This window comes from Mus pahari, chromosome 5 (genome assembly GCF_900095145.1).
Source record: "Mus pahari chromosome 5, PAHARI_EIJ_v1.1, whole genome shotgun sequence".
Lineage (NCBI taxonomy): Eukaryota > Metazoa > Chordata > Mammalia > Rodentia > Muridae > Mus > Mus pahari.
Window position 1 is genome coordinate 108,815,423 of NC_034594.1, and position 25,099 is coordinate 108,840,521.

The 25,099-nt window shown below is 46.0% G+C and overlaps 1 protein-coding gene across 1 annotated transcript in view; it reads left to right on the forward strand.

Annotated features, from left to right (window-relative positions):
* The first annotated feature begins 5,263 nt into the window (after window positions 1-5,263).
* Window positions 5,264-25,099, forward strand: part of Kdm5b (lysine demethylase 5B) — a 69,550-nt gene continuing 49,714 nt past the window's right edge. The window contains exon 1 of the mRNA XM_021198914.2: window positions 5,264-5,634. Within this exon, the coding sequence (XP_021054573.1) occupies window positions 5,431-5,634 (204 nt within the window). The 5' untranslated portion in view covers window positions 5,264-5,430. The remainder of the gene's footprint in view (window positions 5,635-25,099) is intronic.

Below are 25,099 nucleotides of genomic sequence, written 5' to 3' on the forward strand. Positions count from 1 at the left end.
TTTCTTTCTTTCGTCTTTCAGGTCCTTTCTTTCTTTCTTTCTTTCTTTCTTTCTTTCTTTCTTTCTTTCTTTCTTCCTTCCTTCCTTCCTTCCTTTCTTCCTTCCTTCCTTTCTTTCTTCCTTCCTTTTCTTTCTTTTTATGCATTAGTTGTTCCTGTCAGGGAAGAAAGACGTAAAAACAAAATAGCCTCCTTTTAGGAAGTCATGCTATGCTGAACACACAATGTAATTTGGTTGGTTGGGGAATTTCAATGAGATAGATACAGTGATGTTCTGGAAGGTTCCAGAGGGTTCCATCCCAGATATAGAGACGTCTAAACACTTGAGCTATCTGAGGGACAGGACATGCTGAGAGGAGTTAGGAGAGCAAAGGGGTCAATAAGGAGTATGACTTTCTTCTTACCCTTCAAGAACACAAGATTGCTTCTTGCCTCAGAACTAAGGGAGGTTGAAGCAGAAGGATTGCTGTGAGTCTGAGGTCAGTTTGTGAATCTGAGGCCATTTTGAGCTGCATAAAAAGACCCTGTCTCCAAAACAAATCATAAAAATATTAAATACTGTTCCTTGAGAGTCTCAGGCCTCCAAAGTGGCCCAACCGGAATGGGAAGAAGAGCCTGAAGGCCAAGCCTTGGTGAGGGTTACTTTGCTCCTCCCAGCCCCTGTGGGTAGGGCCAGCACCACCGTGGGAACATTCCATATGAGAGTGTCTGATCCACACAAGGGTCTAGTTCTTTGGGTCTCACACCCAGTTACAACGACGGTGTTCGGTTTTTCTGCCTTGTAGTTGAGCTGCTGAGTCAGCAGAGATTCGGGGAGTGGCGAGGGGCAGGGTTTGGGACTATAGCTCTGCTGCAGTGCCAGTCTAGGAGAGGCCTTCCCCTCCTCCCCTCCCTTGCATGTGTGCCTCAGAAATGTGTAGGGGTGAGGTGGTGGTGTTTAGTTAAAAGATGCTCCCCCAAGACCAGACCTGCTTTCCAAGTACAGAGCCCATAATGAGACCCTTTATCATGGTGTCAGCCGGGTGGGGGGTGGTGGTGGGGGTGGATGGGGGGTGGGGACCAAGAGAGTACAGATATCCCACAGGGAAGGCCTTGCAGCTGAGAGGGAGGGATACTGGTTCCAGTGGAATTAAGCAGAGGGAATGGGGAGGAAGCTTTATCTCACTGTATTCACACACTGTGTGGGCTGCCCAACACTTCACCACGGAGTTATTGTGAGACGACTAGATTCTTCTCGGTGGCCAGCCCAAAGCTTCGTCCTCAGACAATTGGAGTCACAGAAACTCAAGGCCATTTCTCCTCCCTTTCTACAAATATTTGTGGAGCAACTCCCACGTGCCTGGTACTGACTCTACGCTTCTCTTGTGGCTTACTAAGGGGTGGGGCACGTGCTGAAGAGTTAGCAGGGACTCCACTGGGAAACAGATGCGGAGCTATAAAACTAGCAATAAAGAGTAGCAACGAGACATTTTGGAGAGACACAAAACAAGTAAGCAGAAGGACGTCCCACAGTTGCCCCAGGGGACACCTGACACCAAATATTCCAGGAGTATGAAAGGTGCTGCTGAGTCCTGATGTTGTCACTGAACTGGAGATGAGAAACTGAGATGGTGCATTGCTGCTACTCGGGAAAACAGAGGATGGGGACGGGAAAATACGGGTGGCAGGAGATCCGACGCACTGAAGGCCAGGGCGGAAGGAAGGCACATGGACGACACCGGAGCCCCGTCGAGGCAGCAGCGCTGCGGAGGGGGTGGGGAGCGGGCCCGACACGTGCGCTACGTGCTGCGCTAGCCGCCGCCCCCTCCCGGGCTTCTGGGGAGCCAGGCCTGCCCCCCTCATCTGTGGCTCAGACCCGGAGCGCGGCAAAAGGGGTGGGGGCGACATCGACGGAGAGCGAGAGGAAAAGTCCTTCCTCGCGTTTGGAATCCAGAAGCCCGGTCTCCACTGCACGGCGACCGGAAGGAGGACCAGCAGGCAGATTTAGGGCACAGGCTGCGCTCTTGGGGTGCAGGCCGGAGTAGGAAGTCAGCCTGCTGGGGGAGGTTGAGGTCTGACGGCTGAGTGGGCCGGATAAAGACATCGATCCCTAGGGATGTATCTAGAGGCTCTCCAGCACTCATGGGGTGGTTGGGGGACGGAGTCCGGGGTGGAGGCGGAGTGTTGTCCAAGAGTAAGGAGGGGGGTTCCTGGAGACGTGGCACTCCGAGCGAGCGGGCTCGGTTCTACTCCGGCCACCGGGGCTGCAGCCCCTCTTTCCCCGAGAACCTGGCGCTGTGGCTCCGCCCAGTCCTCGCTGCCAGCCCTCGGGGAGCCCGAGACCAGGCACCTCCAGGCCGGGGTTACCCAGGTCCGGCCTCTGGGGCGTCCAGCCGGCCCTACACTAGACAATGCGGGCCGGGCCCCGCCCCCGGAGGCTGATTCGGCTCGGGCCGCGGCCAATCATCGCCTGTGGCTAGGCTCTTTAAAAAAAGAAGAGCCGGCCGCGGTGTGGCTGTCAGCTGGAGAGGGATCCCTCCGCCCATGTAAACACACATCATAAAGGGCAAGGGGAAGCGTCTTCTGTGGGGCGGGGGAGCGGTTGCCTTGAAGTCGAGATCCCTCACAGGCCCTAGGTTCTCTTGACTAGCTTGGCAACCACCGGCTCCCTCAGCATCTCTCTGGGATGGTGTGGAGCCAAATAGCTACTGCTTGATCTGAGACCACTAGCATCTCATCATTTAGGATCACTACCGGAAATGGAGGACGCAGCACTAGTAGACCTTGAAAGTTGGGAGAGAAGATGCCTAGGTCATAGTCAACTGAGAGACTTCCTAAGTTCGTATCCTCCAGTTACATACATGTTCCACAATTCATGTTCAGAAGTCTGAAAATTATAACCTACTTGGTAGGATGCCAACGTCAAAGGAGAAAGTACTGTCCTTTCCCAAAGCAGAGAACATGACATAAAGTCAACTCTAGGAAGAGCTCCCAAATACACACACCGTTTAAAACACCCAGGGTCAGGGCCAAGAGCGAAAATAAAGATTTTGTTTTTTTTTTCAGTCGACATGACAGATCATCCGAAATCTTAGCCTTTGGGAATGAGGTCAGCCTGGTCTACATTGTGAATTCCAGGCCAGCTTTGGCTACAAGTATGCAATCCTGTTTCAATTTTTCCCCTCAATACATTATCATGAAAAAAAAATCAGCAAGGTTAAAAAATATGGCAAGTTGGGTGAGGTGACACGTCTTTAATCCTAGCACCTCTGAGTTAGAAGCCAGCCTGGTCAATATGTGAGTTTCAGGCTAGTCAGAGATACATAGTGAAACCTTGGCTCAAAAATGTGGTAAATTCTATACTTATTCCCTATGTTTCCCACGATTTTATAACTTGCCTTAACTTATAACCTTATCACCTTATTTTACAATGATTTTTTTTTTAAATGAATAGATTGTCTGTTCTTGGGTTCCATCTCATCTGCAGCAGCAGAAGGGACTACTTATTCAGTCCAAATCCCTGTAGAGCTAAGAAAAGTTTTGCCTTCAAGAACTGCGGAACTGTTTGGAGGCCAGGTATCTCTCTGGAGCTTATTAAAATCTGAGACTTTTCTCTTTACTGAAAAAATGTTTTGTATTTTGTATTTTTTATATTTTAAAAAATATTTTAAAATGTGTGTGTTGCTTGTAGGGGCCAGGAGAGACCTCAGAGCCTCTCAGGCTGGAGAGAAGAGGCAGTTGGGAACTGATGGGCATTGATCTGGAAACTCAGTTTACATCCTCTAAGGCAGAAGCAAATGCCCTTAATCTGCTGAGCTGTGTCTGTCTCTCAGGGTTTGTTTTTTGGTTTCTCTGTATAGCCCTGGCTCACCTGGAACTCACTCTGTAGACCAGGCTGGCCTCGAACTCAGAAATCCTCCTGCCTCTGTCTCCTAGAGGTGTGTGCCACCATGGCCCAGCAGGGCTTGTTTTTTGATGCGGGAGCTCATTATGCAGGTCTGGCTGGCCTGGAAGTTTGTGTAGGATTAAAGGTGTGTGCCACTACATCTAACGTCTAACTCTTTCTATTAAGTTGAAGAACCATTGTCTCTGTGTGATGGGATAGATCTGTAATCCCAGCGTTTAAGAGGTAGAGGCAGGAGGATCAGAAGATCAAAATCATCTTTGGCTGTATAGAGTGTTCCAGGCCAGCCTAGGTCACATTAGTTCTATTAAAAACTAAACCCAGAGGCTCAGAGTGATGGTCTATTCGGAAGGGAGGGCCGTGGAGCCACTGATCCCTCCTTATACAGTGGCAGGCAGTCTTTCCACGAGTTTGGTTGCTTTCTATATTAATCATTTTTGTGTTCAAGTTCTACTTATGATCTGACTTTTTCTGGGGCCATTCCCCATCTTTGGATTTCATACTTAACCTTTTAGCTCTTCCATTGCTTCCTCTGAAACACTGGGATCAAACCTCCAGTTTTGATCTCTTTCCTTCAGACCTGTACCTTTTAGTCTGTTGAAAATCGGTGTAGCAGAGACATCTCAGGCTCAGCCTGTTCAGGGGTGAGTACATCTTCCCTAGAATGACATGCACATGGAGTAATCTGGATGCTTGTCCCAGGGATGCCAACTGTCAGACCCTTAGTATGCTATTCTGGTCCCTTCCTAGTCTAGCTTTTATTTCCTACAATTTCATTTTAACCTATAGCGCTGCTGAATTTATTTAGGCCCCATCATTCCTTGATTGGGTTATTTCAAGATTCTTTTGCTCAATTCCAACCTTGTATATATGTAGATTTCTGTGCAACAACCCCAATTTCCAGTAAATAGTCTGAACTGTTGGATTTGATCAAATGCTTAATCCCCTCACAGACTAAACAATCCCGAAATGCACTTGCACTTTACACTGTGTCGAGGATAAGCAAGTGCTCGAAGAGTTATTACTATCCTCATTACTATATGTGTCTGTCCCTGCTGTTCTTGTGTTCAAGCTGTTTTCTCTACCTGGAGAATCCTCCAATTTCAGTACTCTGCCTCTCGGGTTTTACTAAGCAAATCTTTCGTGGCAAAATGTATGACGTGATTGATGGACTATAGCTCTGTTCTCTCTACTAGACTGTTAACTTCTTGAGAGGAAGAATTCTGAAACTTCAGTGGTCAACTGAAGCATTAAGGATAAACCTCCCAGGCGGAAGGCCCCTGCCCCTCCCGGTTAGGGGGCGGGGCGAGACCTGGCTCGGGGTGGCAGCAGGGACTTTTTTCCTCGCCGTGGCGGCGGAGGCGCACGGCGTGGGGTAGCGGCAAGCCGTCGTCGTCGGAAGGCTGAAAAAGCCCTAGGTGTTGCCGTTGCTAGTAGAAGTCGGACTTGTCGCCCGAGCTGTGCGTGTGCACGGGTTTCGGACGGAGCGGAGCTCGCTGCCGCGGTTGCGGAGCCTGCCCTGTGCTCGCCCCTGCCCAGGTCGCGGTGATGGAGCCGGCCACCGTGCTGCCCCCAGGCCCGCGCCCGGCGCTGCCCCTCGGGGGCCCGGGCCCGCTGGGAGAGTTCCTGCCTCCCCCCGAGTGTCCGGTCTTCGAGCCGAGCTGGGAAGAGTTCGCGGACCCCTTCGCTTTCATCCACAAGATCCGGCCCATAGCCGAGCAGACTGGGATCTGTAAGGTGCGGCCGCCGCCGGTGAGTCAGCCAGCACCCCGGATCCTGCTCGCGGCTCGGGGAGGGAGCGAGGACGCGCCGCCAGGGAGGCCGGAGGCGCGGGGGCGGGGAGCGGTCGTCCCGCGGGCCCGGTCAAGTTTGGGGTGGCTCCGAGGGTGGGAGATGCGGCGGTGGGAGGAAGGCGCGGGGGGCCCGTCCCGGGTGGGATGTGGGCCGTGAGGACCGCGGGCTCCGGCAGGGCGGCCGGAGGGGCCGGGTCGGGGCGGCTCCGGGGAGCGGGGCGCTGCACGGCCCGGCAGCGGTGCGGGCTGGAGTGGTTGGCAGCCGCCGGGGTGGTCGCTGGGGAGTCCTCCCGAGCCCGGCTGAGACGCGGGCGCGGAGGCAGGGCTCTGGGCCCGCACGGCTCGGTGGCTGGTCCTCGCCTCCTCCTCGGGGTGCGGGGGTGTGTGATGGGTGGGGGTGGGGGACTTGCGAGTTGTCGTGTGAGGAGGAAAGTTTTCAATATGGCGGCGGGAGCCCCTGGTCCTTTGTGTGGTGGCGGCGTCGGCCCGAAGCTGCCCTCACCTGAGCGCCCCACCCTCCGGACCCGGGTCCCCCACCACCACCTGGTCCCTCGGCCTCCGGGAGTCCCCGGGGCGAGCTGGGGCAGGGGGCGGCCGGCGCCACTGGGGGCGGGGAGGAGCCGCCGGGCCGGTCTGGAGCGGCTGGCTGAGTGGTGGTGGGGGTGCAAGGGTCGGGAGGGGGGACGACACTTTGAGGATGGTGGGGGCAGCCCGGGCGGCGGGGGCCCTGATGCTCGCGGGTCCTGGCGGACGCTCCCACACGGACTTGGGGCCGGAGCGCCTCGCTCCCGGGGGAGGCCTGGCAGGGGTTGAGGTGGAGAGGCTGTGCTTGTAGGGGAGATGTCAGACGAGCTCTTGGAGGTTTCATCCTGGTCCCTAGCTTTCCCTACTCGGCCTTCCGGCGGGGGCTCTCTAGCGCCTCGAGCTTGGGGGGCTCTGTGGGGTGGGGTGTCCCCAAGACAGCCCTAACGGCTGCAACGTCCGCGGAGAGCCCGGCCCACTCCTTCCCCGTCCCCCTCCCCGCCCCCTCCCCCCGCAGCCGGAACTGGATGCGCTGCGACACCCCAGGTTTTTTCGCCTACCTTTTGGGATGACCTGAGTCTGAGTTGGCCTAAACGACCGTTGGACCGGCCAGGACGGTTGGAAAGGTTTAACTGCCTTGCCTACCGTTTAAGAATTTTCTATCTTCCCCTGCTCTCAAGAGGAAGAAGACCCTTCCCTCCGACCCCCCGCCTTTTTACCCCCTTCTCCCTTAAACTTGCTCTTTGTAATGGCATTTTGAGTTACGGGATTGTGTACGTAGACGTTCTAGAAAAGATGTTTGCGAGAGATCCCTGAATAAGCCTTTTCACTACCCCCACGAAAGAAAAATTAAAACACAGATACCATATTTTAGTTGCTCTTGGACAACTTTAAAAACAGAAATGAAATGCCTCAGAAAATAACTTGGCCAGGTCAGCTAGTATGAGGGGAAATGTTTGGAAATAGATTCATTTCTTCTGGTGAAATGGACAGGGGCGATGGAAGGTTTCTGTTACTGTAGAGGCCTGCAGAAGTTACACCCTTGCCTGGTTAGACCTAGGGTTTGATTCTGAAACGTGGACCACGTTTCAAACATTGAGCGATTTAGCTTTATGATAATGTACCAGGAAAGATGAATGTGAGTGACTGTTGCATGTTTGCATTAATGGGATTTTATCTAGAAATTAGGAAACTTGACTAAGTTATTAGAAACCAAAAATCTAAGAGGAGTTAGGTTCCCGTGAGTTGCCCTCCATGTTGGCATTGTGGCGCACTAAGACTGGGTAAGTCCTTTTTCTTACCGTCTTTGCCTTTTATAGAGCTATTTTCTTCGAAAAATAGTTGCTTTCGTTAGGTTTGGCTACCCATTTTCTCGTGGGCTAGCAGCTTAATGGCAGCCTTTAGGATTTGTGCGTTTGTTTTGCTTTTTCCCATTCTGAATGCCACACATGATGGCCACCATTTTCTATTGAGACTTCTGTATGCTACAGCCTGAGAGGAGAAAGGGAGGTAAAGAGGAAGAAATAATGTACAAACATAACTGTTTTGGAGCCTCCATTGTGTGAAGGGGACTTGCTTCCTCCTTTGTTTAACAAACTCCCGTGCCAGTGTGAAGAGTTTGCCAGTGTTTGCTGTTGATAGAACCACAAAAAGAAAACCCAGAAGTTGTAGCTCTTGAACAGAGGGGTCCTGGAACAAAGGCTTCTTAAGAGACCATAAACAGTCTTTGTTTGGGAAATGTTTTGTGTTAGGAAAGCTGGAACAAGTGGTTTCATATAGTTGAAGTGTGGCAACAAAATAAACCTTTAAGAAATAAGAAATATTATTTTATGGTGTAGTTTTTATATGTATGTATGTGTATATATATAAATATATATATATAAAGGAAATATATATATATTTCCTTTATTTCTAAATTTCTGTCATTGAGTTTTTGGAACTCTAATGGCTAAATTTTAATGATTTGGAGGTTGTGGTATACTTTTAGGGGGAGAATTATAAAAGCATTTCCTTTTGTTCTTAGCTTTAATCTTGAATCAGTGGTACTTAGTTTTTGGTCTGTACCTGTTTTCCTAGTGAGGGTCTTATAGTGAGGGTCTTAAGCTGTTTTGCTTGTAAAACCTTAGGGTGTTTACATTATTTTGTGTGTGAGTACATAAGCGTTAACAGAAAGTTGTGGAAATAGAGAACAGCAAGGCAGCTGATGAAATGATGAGCCGAGACTGTAGGAGAACCCAGTTTAAGACATAGCCAACAGATGTAGGGGAGAGCTAGACTCATTTTCTGAGGTGAGACATTGAAATTAATTTTACTTGTTTTTTATTTTCTATAAAATGCAAGTATTAAATGTTTAAGTACAAATTTAACTTCACTGTGTAGTATTTGGCTGCTCAGTAGATATTTTCTTGAATTTTTCCCATGTGATAGAAATGTGTGACAGCTTTCAGATACCTAACACAGCTACAGTTAGGCAGAGTCCACAGAATTCCCCTTCCACGATGACCGAAAGTCAGATTTAAATCAAGCCCCAGATGGCACAATAAACATTACTTTTTAAAAAGTTTTTAACTTCCTTTGGTTGTTTTGAATCCCTCATCTCCATCTTTATAGCCATTACATGTAAGACTGTTGGAATGAAGTCAGCATCTTGGAGTGAGCTTGTTAATTCCTCTTGGCGAACAAGGAAGGACTTAAAATACACTTTGTAAGAAATGCTAATTACAACATTGCTTGAGGGGTAGGGGCGTGTCTCATTTGGCTGAATCCTTGAACTCAGGTCTGCTGGGGTTAAAGGTGTGTGCCACCACACCTACCTCTTTTTTTTTTTTGGGGGGGGGTGTCAAATGTGGAACCCTGCCTGTCTTGGAACCCTTTCTATAGACCTGGCTGGTCTTGAACTCCAATATCCACCTGCCTCTGCCTCCCTAGAGCTGAGATTAAAGGTGTGTGCTGCCACCGTTCAGCATCTTGGTTTGGTTTTACATTTTCTGTGTGTACGTTTGTACTCGTGTGCACATGACACACTGCAGTGCACGTGTGGAGGTCAGAAGACAGTTATAGATGAAGAACTCTGGACTGTCATTTGGGTTCTGAGATCAAATTCATGAACTTGCTTATTTAATTTGGAGGGCAGTAAAAGTCAAGGATGTTTGGAATACAGGAGTGGGAAGGCAAAAGTTTGCTAAAATGGCAAATTGTTTTTAGAGGGTTTAAAGTATATATTAAATACATAGATATGCATATAGACTATATGAGAGTGATCTGCCATATAGGTGTGGGAACCAAACCTGGGCCCTTTGCAGGACTGCCCTTAGTTATTGAAGCATCTGTGCAACCACTCATTGCTGTCTTGTTGCTATTCTGGAAGACCCAGGTTTGATTCCCAGCACCCACTTGGTGGCTCACAACCGTCCTTATCCAGTTCTGCCTTATCTGTTGTTGCTGCCTTCTGACTTCTACAGGTATAGGCACTCATGGTGGTGTTCATATATATGTGCAAGCAAATGCTTGATACACGCAAGTCTTAAATATTTTAGGGATGAAGAGTTGGCTGTATGATTGAGTTATTTACTGTGCAAACATGAGGACTGAAATTTTTTTTTTTTTTTTTTTTTTTTTTTTTTTTGAGGACTGAAATTCTTATTCAAATATCCACATAACAAATTGGGTATGGTCTACATTCTCTTGTAACTCCAGCACTGAGTGGGGAGTAGACAGGATTGCTGGGGTTTCCCTGGCTTCCAACCCATTGCAGAGAGTGATAGAGGACTGACTGTACTTGGTGCCCTCTGGTGCATGCTCTAGCACACACACATCATACATGCAGCACATTCACACATGTACACACAAACTCTCTCCCCCCCCCCCCCCGAGACAGGGTTTCTCTGTGTAGCCCTGGCTGTCCTGGAACTCTACCAGGGTAGAAATGAAGTTTAAGCGTCTATTGTTGGTGCCCCTGTTTGTGTGGGAGGAAGTGAGCAGGTGCACACGTTCCTGCTCTCCTGTGGAGGTTAGAGGACAGCTCTCAGGGGTTGTTTTCTCAGTCCACTCTTGTTTCGGAGCCAGGGGTCACAGTGCGGATGTGATCACAGAGGTATGCCACCGCATCTGGGGTTGCATGGGTCCCAGGGGTCACAGTGCGGATGTGATCACAGAGGCATGCCACCGCATCTGGGGTTACATGGGTCCCAGGGATAAACCTCAGCTTGTCAGCCTTGTGCAACAAGTGAAAAGTATTTTCACCCACTGAGCCATCTATCTCTCAGTCCCTTAACTTGTTTGTTTGTTTGTTTTGAGTTTTTCTGTGTAATAGCCCTGGCTATCCTGGAACTCTCTGTAGATCAGGCTGGCCTGGAACTCATAGAGATTCACTTGCCTTGGCCCTCCTGAGTGCTGGGATTAAAGGCATGGGCCAACATGCCCTGCTCTAACATTTTTTTTTTTAAGAAAAAAGTAACTAGTATAGAAAATAATTGCTGTAGCTATTTTTCTAGATAAAAGCAAAGGGCAACATTTCTGGAATGAGGACCAAGTTCATTGATTGTAGAGAAGGTGAGGTTTTTGTCCTGTTGCAGTTACACAGGTAACGTCGCAGCAATTCAGAGTGAGCTCTCTAGTCTTTAATGAGTGAGGGTCATGTGCTTAGGTAAGTGTGGGTTATAGTGCCTGGGTTTTATCCAGTGCTTTGGTTGCCTTTTTACAGTTTTCAGAACTTGTAAAGAAACTTGACCAGTTTGAGAACAACTGTTAGCAGGTGTAGAGGCGTGGGGAGTGGGTGGTCAGATTTCTTGTCTGCCTTGTTCCATTGCTAGAATTGGCCATATTTTATATCCTCTAGTTTGGAAGGGACTTTCTGCACAGGTTGGCCCTTTTGTCTGACAGAACAGTTGAGAGTCAGGAGTGCTCAGGAAAGAGAATGAAGTAGCTTTCTAAGACTATTACTTGTGCTTAAGTTCTTAGGTCACTTCTGTGCAGGATAGTAGTTTAGCTTTCAACATTGATAAAGTTTCTGTGAGAGTCGCTAGTTAACAGTTTATATGGCATCAGTTTTTTCTTCCTTTGGTGCTGAGGGTGGAAGTCCTTGTTCATGTTTGGCAAGTTCTGTAGCACCAAGGGCTATATATTCTCAGTCCTTGGTTTGTACTGTTTTGAGACAGGATATTGATATTTTTATTAAGCTAGCCTGGAACTCCCAGAGCAGCCCAGGTTGGCCTCAAACTCAGTACTTTGCTTTGAATTCTAGGATTGCAGGAATATCTTAACATACTGGGCAGACATTCCCTTTTAATTTTCTTTTAATGTTACAATAAAATTGTTGCTAGGCATGGTGATGATGCATACCTGTAATCCCAGTATCACAAGGCAAGATAGAATGTTTAAAGCCAGTTGCTAATCTCTTAAAAATCTGTTTCTTCCAAGAAATATTTTTTTAGGGATAAACATTTTATCAAATCTGTGTGTGCGTCTGTATTCATATTCGTGCCTGCAGATGACTGTATGCTCATTTCATGGCATGTGCACACGGAGGTTGGAGAATAATCCTGAGTGTTTGTTATTTTGTTAGTCCATACTTTTTGTTTGAGACAGTCTGTTTTTCTACTGTGTATGCCAGGATACCTAGTCTTTACACTTCTGCCTCTCCTTGCCATCTTCCCATAGAAGCCCTAGGATTAGGAATGCTGTTTCCATGTGGTTGATTTTTCCATGGGCTCTGAGGATTCAGGTCTTCATGTTTGTGCAGCAAGCTATTTTACCCACTGAGCCATCTTCCCAGCCAGCTCTAGAAGTTTTTTAATCTGGTTGCATCATGACCTTGGATAAAGTCTGTTTACCCCAGTGTGGATACCTTCTCATCTGCTCTAAAGGGATCTGACGCTGACCTAGGGCTACTGTCTAGATTAATTAGTGAATTGCAGGAGCTTAAATCTTCAAGGTACCCCCCCCCCCGCCTCCACTTTCATTTCTAAGAAGAGTCTGGGAACAGATGAAGCAAGTCAGAAAAGTAGTCTGGGGCAAATACATATTCGTCATTTTCCTACAGAGAAGAATTGATTTTAGTGAAACTAGGAAAAGGCAAAAAAGCCCAACACCATCAAAGCTAGAATAAGAACTGGGCATGGTCTGCATTCCTGTCTGCTTTAGTGTAGAGGCAGGAGATCAGTTAAAGGCCAGCCTGGTTACTCATGTTCTAGGTTAGTTTTGGAAATAAAGCAAGACCTCCCAACCACATTTCTAACCCCCAAAGCTAGGATATTATCACCTGGATGTGATAGGTTATTCCCAGCATCCAGTAGGCAGAGACAGAATCATGAATTCAAGGCCAACCCAAGATACATAGTGAAACCTTGATTTTAAAAAATCCAGACTAGGAGCTGGAGAGAGGGCTCAGTGGTTAAAAGCATCCTCTGCTCTTCCAGAGGTCCTGAGTTCAATTCCCAGCAACCACATGGTGACTCACAACCATCTGTAGTGAGACCTGATGCCCTCTTCTGGTGTGTCTAAAGACAGCTAAGTGTATTCATATACCTTTAAAAAAAAAAATCCAAACTAGGGCTGGGTGGTGGCGCACACTTTTAATTCCAGCACTTGGGAGGCAGAGGCAGGCAGATCTGAGTTCCAGGACAGCCTGGGCTCTATTACAGGAGAAACCCTGCCTAAAACCCTGCCTTGAAACAAGTAGCACCCCCCCCCCCCCCCCCAACTAGTGGATACCGGAGTATGGAAGGTTAACTGAAGGGCAGCCATGGTTAAGTCATAGCTGGTGAGACTCTTCAGTGATGGGCTCTGTTTTGGGGTCCTGTAAGTAACCCCTCACCCATTTTCTGGGAAGCCCAATAAATTCATTGAAAGAAAACCCACAGAGAGAAGCCTCCCCCCTCTCCCCACGAATCTAACAAGTATAATCTTCCTTTTTGTTTGCTTGCTTATCTATCTATCTATCCATCCATCCATCTATCTATGAGGGGTTCATGTAACCCAAAGTGTCCATGAACTCCCTACCTCCCAGGTATTGGATTGTAGTTATGCATTATCATATTCTATTTTATTCCTTGTTTTATATGCGTGAATGTTTTGCGTGTGTGTGTGTGTGTGTGTGTGTGTGTGTGTGTGTGTATGTGTATTATTGAGTGCCTGATGCTTAAAGTGGTCAGAAAAGAACATCAGATCCCAGATCCCCTGGAACTAAAGTTACAAATGATTATGAGCTGCTTCATGGGTGCTGCGAATTGAACCTGGTCTTTTGGAAGAACAGCAAGTGCTCTTACCACTGAACCATCTCTCTAACCCTTATTTGTTTGTTTTTATTTTTTAAAGATTTATTTATATGTATTTATTTTGGTCTGTGTGCATGAATGTGCATATGTGTGTGGGAATTCAGGTACTTGTGCACCCGTAGAGGCCAGAAAAGAACATTAGAGCTTTAGAACTTGGAATAACAGTGTTGGCGGATGCCCTGCTTGAGCTATCGGTTCTGGGATCAGAACCCCAGTCCTCATGATTGTGCAACAAGTGCTTTTAACTGCTGAGCCATGTGCTAGCACTGTTGTGTTATTTTATTTTTTTATTTTTTTGGTTTTTCAAGACAGGGTTTCTCTGTATAGCCCTGGCTGTCCTGGAACTCACTCAATAGACCAGGCTGGCCTTGAACTCAGAAATCCGCTTGCCTCTGTCTCCCAAGTTCTGGGATTAAAGGTGTGCGCCACCACGCCCAGTTTAACCTAGTGCATTTTTAAAGTACTTACTTGAAACTATGGTTTTGTTTTTCGAGACTTGGGTTCTCTGTGTAGCCTTGGCTGTCCTTGAACTCACAGATCCACCTGCCTCTGCCTCTCAATTGCTGGGACTAAAAGTGTGTGCCACCATGTTGGGGTTTGTTTGTTTGTTTGAAGACATTGTTTCTCTGTACAGCTGTGACTGTCCTAGGACTTTTTGTAGACCAAGCTGGCCTCCAAGTCAAGAGATCCTCCTGCCTCTGCCTCTTGACCACCACGCCCGACTTGAGCTCTTTCCTTTACCCTAACCTAACCCCTTTCACATACTTTTCTCAAAAAATTCATGGCTTTTTTCTTCATTGTCACATACATGTATTCATAACTACATAAATGCAACTTGTTTAGTCCACATGTTACTTGTATACATACGATGATGAGTTCAGGGCTGACCTCTTAGTATTGGATAACCAGCAGGACTTTATGGAGACTTTCCTGTTCTCAACATTCCATCTCTAGTTCTTTGTATAGGATTAAGGCTCCATAAGACCCCTTCCATGATAGCTTGTCTATTGATGTCATCCTTATTCAGGTCTTGTTTAGGCAGCCATGTTGATGAGTCTCTATGGGTGTGGTGTCTCTTACCAAACTTCCTATTCTTCTGGCTCTTAAGAGGTTTTCCACTTCCTGCTGTTAGGATTCCTGACCCTTTTGTTCAGCAGTTGTGTTGCAGATCAGTTGGGGCTGGGCTTGATGTCCTGTGTGACTTTGACTTGTATCCCGTAGGCTGCAGTTGTGAAACACTGTTTTATTCTAATTGTATAATGCCAGAAACACAACCAATCCCTGTTTTTGTGTTTTTTTGAGACAGGATTTCTCTGTGTAAGCCTGGCTGTCCTGGAACTCACTCTGTAGACCAGGCTGGCCTCGAACTCAGAAATCCGCCTGCCTCTGCCTCCCATCCTGGGATTAAAGGCGTGCGCCACCACGTCCAGCTAACAAGTCCCTGTTACACCTACATAATTACAAAGATCTCTAGGCAGTAATGTCCTGGTTTCTGTATGGTTATACCAGCTCATCATTTGGAGATACTTAAGCCAGATGGCAACTTCTTGTCTTTGCCAGGCTATATTTGAAGGGAGAAGACAAAGTAGATTCTCTTTCTTCACATCTATACTCTGGTGCGTGCGCGTGTGAGAGAGAGAGAGAGAGAGAGAGAGAGAGAGAGAGAGAGAGAGAGAGAGAGAGAGAAGAGGAGAGAGAGAGAGAGGAGAGAGAGGTAGAGGTGGGTGGGGGAGGCAGGGAGAAATAGTGGAGAATGAAAAAGGTGTGTTCAGAATTTTTGAAGTATAACCTCTACTTTGTAAAATTCAAAGTATTTAAGATTCTCTTCCTTGAGGCACTCATCCAATATTATGATGTATTTTGGACAAATTGAGAATAGTCTCCAGATTCTCCAGTAGGAGAATAGCTTCAGGGAATGTAGAGATTTGAGTTTTTATTTTATTTTATTTTTTTTTATATTTCAATTGTATTCATTTTCTTATTTTTTTCTTTCATTGTTAGTCCATGTTTCTTCCTATTTTCTGTTTGTAATATGTCTTTGCTATAAATAATGGGTAATTGTTCATCAGATTTTTTTTTTTCTTTCTTTTTTTTTTTTTTTTTTTTAAGAGAACAGTGTTTAGGATTTGGTTTGGGTATGCATGTACCACACACACATGCATAGAACATTCTTAGGCATCTAGTAAATGAAAACTTGAAGAGAAAAAGTTATTTAGTAGAATAAAAATTTCATGGCTTCTGGTGGCACTTTCATTATTATGTTATCCTGGACCCAGGCTATTTTCAGAGTTTTCTTAGCTTGCTCATAAAAGCAAAATAAGCTGACCCATCTTTACATCCTGAAGTTGGAAGGAAAGAGATAGTGTGTGGTGGAACTAGGATTTGAGCCTAGACAACGAAGGACTTTGGTTAGTGATCATTTATTAAGAATAAAGAAATAGAGACAGGATCTAACTTTGAAGCCCCGTCTGGTCTGGAACCCACTAATCCTGCTGGCATGAATGAAGCTCTGCATGTGTCTGCCTTAGGGGAGGCCATGGCACCCAGTGGCTTTTTCTTCTTTCTGTTTTTAAAACTAATTTATCTTTTTAGTTTTTCAAGACTTTTTCTCTGTACCTCTGGCTGCCCTGGAACTCACTCTATAGACCAGGCTGGCCTTGAACTCAGAGATCCAATTGCCTCTACCGCCATGAGTGCTGGGATTAAAGGGGCGTGCCACCAAGATTAATTTTTCTATAGCCCAGGCTGGCTTCAGTTATCTCATCTCATGCAGGAGAGTATTCATGCCATTGTGTACAGCTCTTTTTTTTTAAAAGATTTATTTATTTTTATTATATGTAAGTACACTGTAGCTGTCTTCAGTCGCTCCAGAAGAGGGTGTCAGATCTTGTTATGGATGATTGTGAGCCACCATGTGGTTGCTGGGATTTGAATTTAGGACCTTTGGAAGAGCAGTTAGTGCTCTTAACCTCTGAGCCATATCTCCAGCCCATGTACAGCTCTTTAACAGGTTTAATAAATGTATCTTTTCCTTTCTGGTCCCTGAAATATAAAGACACAGAAATAGTAAGCTACACAACATTAGAACATTAGAGCATCATTTTGTATTTTGGGGGAGTACTGGCTGGCCTTGAAGTCTTAACAGAGTGACTTGGAGCTCCTGATTTCTGCTGCTAATGCACAGGTGTTAGAACATAAATGACAACAGAAACCACAAAACAAACAGAAAAGCGCCCTAAGAAAGTGTGTGTGTGTGTGTGTGTGTGTTCACGTGCACAGGGTACATGTGATCATCAGAGCAACTTTTGGGAATTGGTTCTCCTTCCACCTGTGGCCACCTCAGCTTGTCAGGTTTGACAAATGCTTTTATCCACTGAGATATCATTTATAGAGTGGATCATTGATACCAAACAGCCGTTTAAATGATGGCCAGTTCATCTGGCTGCAGTTTTTTCATATTTTAGGCTAATAAAAGTTATTTTGGAAATTTAGCAGTGGATGGAAGAAGTAAACAACTGACAGTTGGAGACAGCAACAGCAATGACTGCGATTAACCAGTGTGATGGAAGGAAGCTGTTGTGGATGGCAGGGAAACACCCACCTACATCTTTAATTGGGCATGCTCATTACATCCTTTTCACAAGGATGCTTACAGACTGTAATCCTACACTTGACAGGCTGAGTCAGGAGGGTTGTGAGCCCCTGAGCTATGGATGACCAGGAAACTTTGCCTCAGAAAAAAAGAACAAAAAAATAAACAAAAAAATATTTGATAGGGATACTTTATAAATAGTAGTACAAATTCTTTTTAAATTGTCAAAGCTGGCAAGTGTAGATTAGGCTCTCAGGGGTTTCCTGTCTTACAAGCTAGGTCTCTATACTCAAGTATAGAGTAGTAGAAGGAGGCCTAGACTCCTGGGGGTAAGAGAAAGAGCCTGGGGGGCGGAGGGAGGGAGGGAGGGAGGGAGAGAGAGGAAGAGAGAGGGAGAAAGCAGGAATCCCCAGTTGTCTGGGCTGGAAAGTTTAAGGTTGGGGGCAGGGTGTGCCAGGTAGGGACTGAAGGATGCTGGGAGAACCTGGAGACCAGGTCTGCTTTGATATGTAAAACCCAGTCCCTTGTCCCAGTGGTGTACAACCAAACAGGTTTAAATTCAGTACTATTTGGGATCATACATGTTTATCTAAAATAATTGTCTCCATCCCTAATGGTAACATTACATTTAATTTACCAAAAGTGTAACAGGGCTAAATATCTATACTTCAGAAGGAAGTAATGCAATTTTGTTTGTTTTTGTTTTTGAGGATTCATTTATTTTTATTTTATATACATTGATTGGTATTTTGCTTGCACACGCCTGTCCGAGGGTGTCAGTCAGATCCCTTGTTGATGTAAGATGCCACATGGGCGCAGAGTGTCCTGGAAGAGCAGCCAGTGCTCTTAACTGCTGAGTCATCTCTTCAGCCCCACTGTCTTTATTTTTAATTAATTATTTTTTGTCTTGTTTTATATTTCAAATCAAGGTTTTTCTGTTCCACCTTGGCTGTCCTGCAACTCACTTTACAGATTGGGCTGGCTTGGAACACAGAGATCCACCACCACTGCCCAGCTTGGTTTATATTTTTGAGACAAAGTCTCTCTCTCTCTCTCTCTCTCTCTCTCTCTCTCTATATATATATATATATATATATATATATATATATATATATATATATACACACACATACACATACATACATACATACACCCATGGCTGGTCTGGAAGTTCCTATGCAGACCTGTCTGGCCTTGAGCTCATAGGCTAGACTATCAGTTTCTCTAGTGCTGGGATTAAAGGCATCAATTAATTGAAAAAAAAATTTTTTTGATAGCTTCTTATTCTGTAGCCCAGGCTAGACAGGTACCTACAACTGTAGGCTGGTTTTGAACTTCTTTGAGCTGACACTCTCAACTTTCTGAATGCTGGGATTTCAGGGATGAGCCACCATACCTGATTTAGCTAACTGACTTGTTTTCGTTGGAGAATAGACACACACACACACACACACACACACACACACACACACATGAGCCACCATACCTGATTTAGCTAACTGACTTGTTTTCATTGGAGAATAGACACACACACACACACACACACCAGTACTTGTAAACACTGAGTCATCTCTCAGACCCTGATTTATGTATTTTATTTGTTTTAGTTTTTCCAGACAGGGTTTCTCTGTGTAGCCCTGGCTGTCCTGGAACTGGGACTTGAACTCAAGATCATCCTGTTTCCACTACCAAATGGTAGGATTAAAGGCCTGCCACCTTTATTTTATTTTATTTTTTTAAAGATTCTTGTACATGAAGTGCTTCTCCTTAAGGCAGAGTTCAAGAGATCAGCATTGAAAGTGAGGAAGACAAGGATTTTTTTTTTTTTAAAGCTCATGGGTAGGGGTTTCTGAATGGAAAATGGGGGATTGGCAGGTAAATAGACTGTGTTACCTGAGCAGAACATTGGGTTAGTTCCAACGACCTCCTGAGCAAAGACATGATTGCACAGTAGGTGTGACTAGGCAACATAGCAAGGTGGTCACAGAACCTTTGAAACAAAGGAAGGGTTGCAAGATGGTTATGAACAACTTTGTAAAATAAAGACATAATTGCTATTCCTGGAACACGCAAGTAGAGAACCCTTTGTAGTTAAGGGTTACAGTAGGGCATAGCCCAATTCTTTTTTTTTTTTTTTTTTTTAAAGATTTATTTATTTATTATATGTAAGTACACTGTAGCTGTCTTCAGACACTCTAGAAGAGGGTGTCAGATCTCATTACAGGTGGTTGTGAGCCACCATGTGGTTGCTGGGATTTGAACTCTGGACCTTCGGAAGAGCAGTCGGGTGCTCTTACCCACTGAGCCATCTCACCAGCCCGCATAGCCCAATTCTTGAGAAACATGTTTAATTATAAACAGGTATGAACCTAGTTTGTCTTTATTTATTTATTTATTTTAGTTTTTTTGAGACAGGGTTTCTCTGTATATCCCTGGTTGTCTTGGAACTCACTCTGTAGACCAGGCTGGCCTCAAATCCACTCAAATCCAACTCAAATCCACCTGCCCCTGCCTCCCAAGTGCTGGAATTAAAGGCGTGTGCCACCACTGCCTGGCTAGTTTGTCTTTAAGATGGCTTTTCACCTTAAGATGGAGGCAGGCTGCTTCTTCAGTCAAAGAACCAGGCAGGAGTCAGTGGTGACATGGGTCTCTCTTTTTTTCTGCAATGTGTCCCAGGGTAGCTCACCTAACAAAGGGGCAATTCCCCTGTCTCTACTTTCTCTGCAGGATGCTGAGATCACACATGTGTGCTACCTCCTCCAGCCTCCAGCCAGCCGTGGGTTCCTTGGTTGTCTGTGGGTTCCTTGGTTGTCTGTCGGTTGTTAGGTTAGCATAACATGCACACTTAGCACCTTCCCTAAATGTTCTTTGAAATAAGTTGTTTAAAATTGAAGGTTTTGGGCCTCAGTGAATAAGGCTATCTGTCACCAAGCCCGGCAATTTGAGTTCAATTTCCAGAACCCAAACAATGGAAGGAGAGAATAGGATCCTTCCTGCCCATTATTTCCTGAGTGTTCTGGCTGTTCTTCAGAGGATCCAGGTTTAACACCCAGCACCCACATGACAGTTCCAGTTCTAGGGTACCTTAACACCCTCTTTTGGCCTGAATGGGCACTGCACACACTTACTGGTGTAGAAACATACATGTAGACAAAACACACATAAAATTATATGAATACATTAAGAAAAAGAAATACAACAGAGGCTCCTGGACAGCAGTTAGCAGCAGAGCATTATATGTGTGCATTGGATCCCACTGGGGCTGGAGTTATAAGTGGTTCTGAGCCACCTGATGTGGATAATGGGAACTGAACTCAGGTCCTCTGTAAGTCCCTTATTTTATCTTTATTATTTATTTATTCTGTATATGTATGTACACATGTGCCATGGCAGATGTGGGGGGGGGGTCAAAGGACCATTTTCTTTTTCTTTTTTTCGAGACATGGTTTCTCTGTATATCCCTACCTCCTGGAACTCACTCTGTAGACCAGGCTGGCCTCGAACCTGGAAATCCGCCTGCCTCTGCCTCCCAAGTGCTGGGACCACCGCCCGGCTAAAGGACCATTTTCTAGAGTTCTCTCCTTCAACTATGTGGGTCCGGGATTGAGTTTACATATGACAGACTTAGTGACAAGTGCTGCTACCCGCTGAGGGGTCGGTTTCACCTGTCCTCATCACTGAGAAAGCACCTAAGTTGTCTTCTGTATGAGCTTCTCAAGTCCTTATGGTAATTTCTGTCACCCCAGCTGAAAGGATTGCCAGTCTAGCTTAAAATACCCCCTAAAACACATTTCTTTGGATCTTAACAATTTTGTTCTGAAGTTTTGTGTTAATTTTTAAAACCTATAAACTGTAAGAATATGGATTTAGGCATGTTCTTCCATCTGCTGGCATTGGATTGTAATACCGTGAATACATAATTCTGATGATGAAAATAAGATTAATATATAAGCAAGTAAATGAAAAGAGAAAAAAAATCAAACACCTTCCATAATCTTTTTTTTTTTTTTGGTTTTTCGAGACAGGGTTTCTCTGTGTAGCCCTNGCTGTCCTGGAACTCACTTTGTAGACCAGGCTGGCCTCGAACTCAGAAATCCNCNTGCCTCTGCCTCCCGAGTGCTGGGATTAAAGGCGTGCGCCACCACGCCCGGCTCATAATCTTTTTTTTGTTGTTGTTGTTTTTCGAGACAGGGTTTCTCTGTGTAGCCCTGGCTGTCCTGGAACTCACTTTGTAGACCAGGCTGGCCTCGAACTCAGAAATCCGCATGCCTCTGCCTCCCGAGTGCTGGGATTAAAGGCTTGCGCTACCATGCCTGGCTCTATAATTTTTTTTTTCTGAATTTTTTAATTATTATTATTATTTTCTTTATTTACATTTCAAATGCTATCCCGAAAGTTCCCTATTCCCCCCCCCCCGCCCCTGCTCCCCTACCCACCCACTCCCAATACTTGGCCCAGGCCTTCCCTTGTGCTGGATCATATAAAGTTTGCACCTGCTCCATAATCTTGATGATAAAGTACATGTAATTAAAAAATGTTTCGGTCCTTAATGTTATTTTTTGTACTGTTAGCAAACTAATAGGAATAGGCTCTTATTTTGATAAGTTTTAAAATTTATAATCAACATAATCATCGTCACCATTGTCGGCTTTTTGAGGCAGGGCTTCTCTGTGTTGTCCTTGAACTTACTCTGTAAACTAGTGTGGCCTTAAACGGCCTACCTCTGCCTACTTGAGTGCTAGGATTAAAGGCACAGGACACTAACCCTGGTCAAATTTCCTTCATAGCATATGTCTTGATCATATTCTTTCCTCGATTTTTCTCAGATCTTTTCCACCTCCCTCCCACCTAACTTGATGTTCTCTTTCTCTTTTTTCTCTAGCTCTCATAAAAAAAAAAAAAAAAAAATCCCAAGTAAGACAACAAAACCAAAACCTAGTCCTCAAATACCCACCTAACCTGGGCCTAGAGTTTTCCTTGGTGTAAGGTTGGTAGCTCATGACATTAACTGCAGAAAATGGACTCCTCTTCTCCAAGCACATATCGATGCACAGAGCTTTTTTTTTTTTTTTTGAGAACATAATCTCCTCACTCCCTTAGCATTTCTTGTAACAGAGGCTGGCCTTGCCCTATCCTGATTGTCCTACCTGTTTCCTGTGTGCCACAGGAGTGTAGTGCCATACCACAGGAATAGGACATTTCTCCATCTTTATGTTTTAGGATAGGAAAGCATGAATGAGGCCAGTCGGAGTAACCTGTTTATTGTATTTAGTTCTTAGTGTATACAAGTTTCAGACCACAAAGACACCCATGGTTCTATGTGCTGGGAAGATGACTCAGCAGGTAAAGACACTAGCTGCCAGGCTTGATGACATGAGTTCCACTCTCAGGACTCATGGAAGGAGAGAAGTGACTCCCTAAAATTGTCTTAGCTTTTCTGATACCTTATCTTTTATGTTTTGAACTTAACCTTTAACTGTGACCAGTTCCTCCTTTCCTCCCCTGTTTTTCCCTCCCTCCCTGCTTCCCTGCCTCCCTGCCTCCTTTCCTCCTTTCCTCCTTTCCTCCTTTCCTCCCTCCTCCCTCCTCCCTCCATAGGTTCCCTCCTCTCCACTTAACTGGGGTTGAATCTGGAACCTCAGGCAAGCCAGATGAGTGTTGTGTCACTGTACCCAGCCCAGCCCTAGATCCTTTCTGAAAGCCAGTAGCTTTTTTTTGTAAAGTACAAGAGAGCAAAGCTCTGAACACTCTTACCCTGACACTGTGCATCAAGAAGCAATGGGATTTTTTTTTCCCTATGACATCTTGTTCTGTATAATTTAACACATTAGTATCTAAACATAAACTTTAATCTCTTTGATTCAATGGAGTAGTTTCTGTTTTTCCCCCTACCCAGAAAGACTTGCTATGTAGTTCAGACTGGTTTAGAACTTGTTGCCTTCTTACGGAAGCCTACTGAGCACTTATGTTTACGGTCATGCTGGCACACCTGGGCATGGAATGCTTTGTGGTTTTGACAAGGTCTCAGCCCAGGCTGGCCTTTGCTGAGGATGCCCGTGAACTTCTGATCCTCTTTGTACTTCCCAGGTGCTGGGATTACAGGTGTCAGCACCACGCCTGCTTTGTTATGCAGTGTGTGCTGTGTGCTTTCTGGACCTGTGTGTGTGCTTGCTGGTGCAGGCTTGTCTGGAGACAAGTCTGCACTGAGATAACTTCTGGGGTCTGCCTCTCATCACAGGGGTTACAATCATGGGCAACTGTGCTCAGCTGTGGGGTTTTTTTTTTGTTTTTTGTTTTTAATTCACTTTACATTCTGATCAATGCCTCCTCCTCCCAGTCCTCCCTCACACAACCCCTCCCCCATTTCCCCTTCTTCTCTGAGAGGGGGAGGGACCCCTCTCCTGTGTACCACTCTACCCTGGCACATGAAGTCTTCAGGAAGAGTCTCAGGAGGCAGAGGGTACAAGGCGGCTCAATTAGGAGAACAGGATCCACAGACAGACAACAGAGTTAGGAATGGCATCTACTCCAGTTGTTGGGGGACCTCCGAGCTGCACATCTGTAGTCCAGCCCATGTATGCTCTTTGATTGGTCCCCCTTTTAGGGGACCCCCAAGCATCCCCAGCTTGTGGCTCGACTCCCAAGGGTCCAGATTAGTTGACTCTGGTCTTCCTATTGTTCCTATCCCCTCAGGCCCCTCAGGCTTCCTCCCAACTTTTCCCCAGTGGTGGCTGTGGGCCTCTGCGTCTCTTTCAGTCAGCTGTCTCTCAGAGGACAGTCATCCTAGGCTCCTGTCTGCAAGCATAACAGAGTAAGTATCATTACTCATGTCAGGGATTGGTGATTGCCCATGGAATGGGTCTTAGGTTGTTGCCAGACATTGGTTGGCCATTCTCTCAGTCTCTGCTCTGCTTTTGTCCCTGCATTTCTTGTAGGCAGGACAAATTTTGGGTTGAGGGTTTTGTGGGTGAATCGGTGTCTTTATCCACTGGAAGTCTTCCATGACTACAGGAGGTGGTCACTTCAGGACCCATATCCCCCACTGATAGGAGTCTGAGCTAGAGTCACCCTAATAGCTGTCCCCCTTCTTATGTCTCTGCAGCATCCTAGAGACTCACCCCAGCCACTGATCAGCCCTCTGGAGCTCCCCCTACCATTCCCCCACCCCCCTTCCCATCCCTTTTCCCACCCAGTTCTCCCTTCTAAGTGTGATTCAAGCATCCTCACTTGGGCCTTTCTTCTTGTTTAACTTCTTTGCATCTGTGGGGTATATCATGGGCATTCTGTATTTTATGGCTAATATCCACTTACAGTGAGTACATTCCATGCATGTCCTTGGGCCTGTGTGTCCAGCTTTTATGTGGGTTCTGGGTACCTGAACTCACCTGCAGCACAGTAAGCACTTTGCAGGAAACTACTTACCAGCTGCTCCAGCCTAGTTTTTATGTCATGGTGGGGATTAATGCCACATCTGTGCGTGCGTGTGTGTGTGCGTGCGTGTGCGTGCGTGCGTGTGTGTGCGTGTGTGTGCGTGCGTGTGTGTGCGTGTGTGTGTGTGTGTGTGTGTGCGCGCGTGTGTGTGTGTGTGTGTTATGTGTGTGAGTGTGATGGTTAGTCTTAGTTGTCAAACTGGAATTCACCTGTGCAATAGCACTCTAGGCATGCATAGGGGTGGGTTATCTTACATTAATTGGGGAAAAACCATCTTAATTGTGGGCAGGACCACCCCCTGAGGTAAATCTTGGACTGTATACAGTGAGAGAATGAACTGAGTAGTGGGCTGCACTGATTTTCTCTCCGTGAACAGGATGTGTTGACCAGTTGCTTCAGGCTCCTGCTGCTTGTACTTAGGGACTACACTCCTAAGTTGTGGGTCGGTGAGTGAAGTGGGGTGGGATGGGGATACGCACCTTCTGCATGTGCAGACTGCTCAGAGTTGGGCTTCGGACCTCCCAGTTGGATTTGCAGGTCTATAGGAACTTACAGTTGGTTTTGTTTTTGTTTTTTTGTTTTTTTTTTGTGGTGTTTTTGTTTTT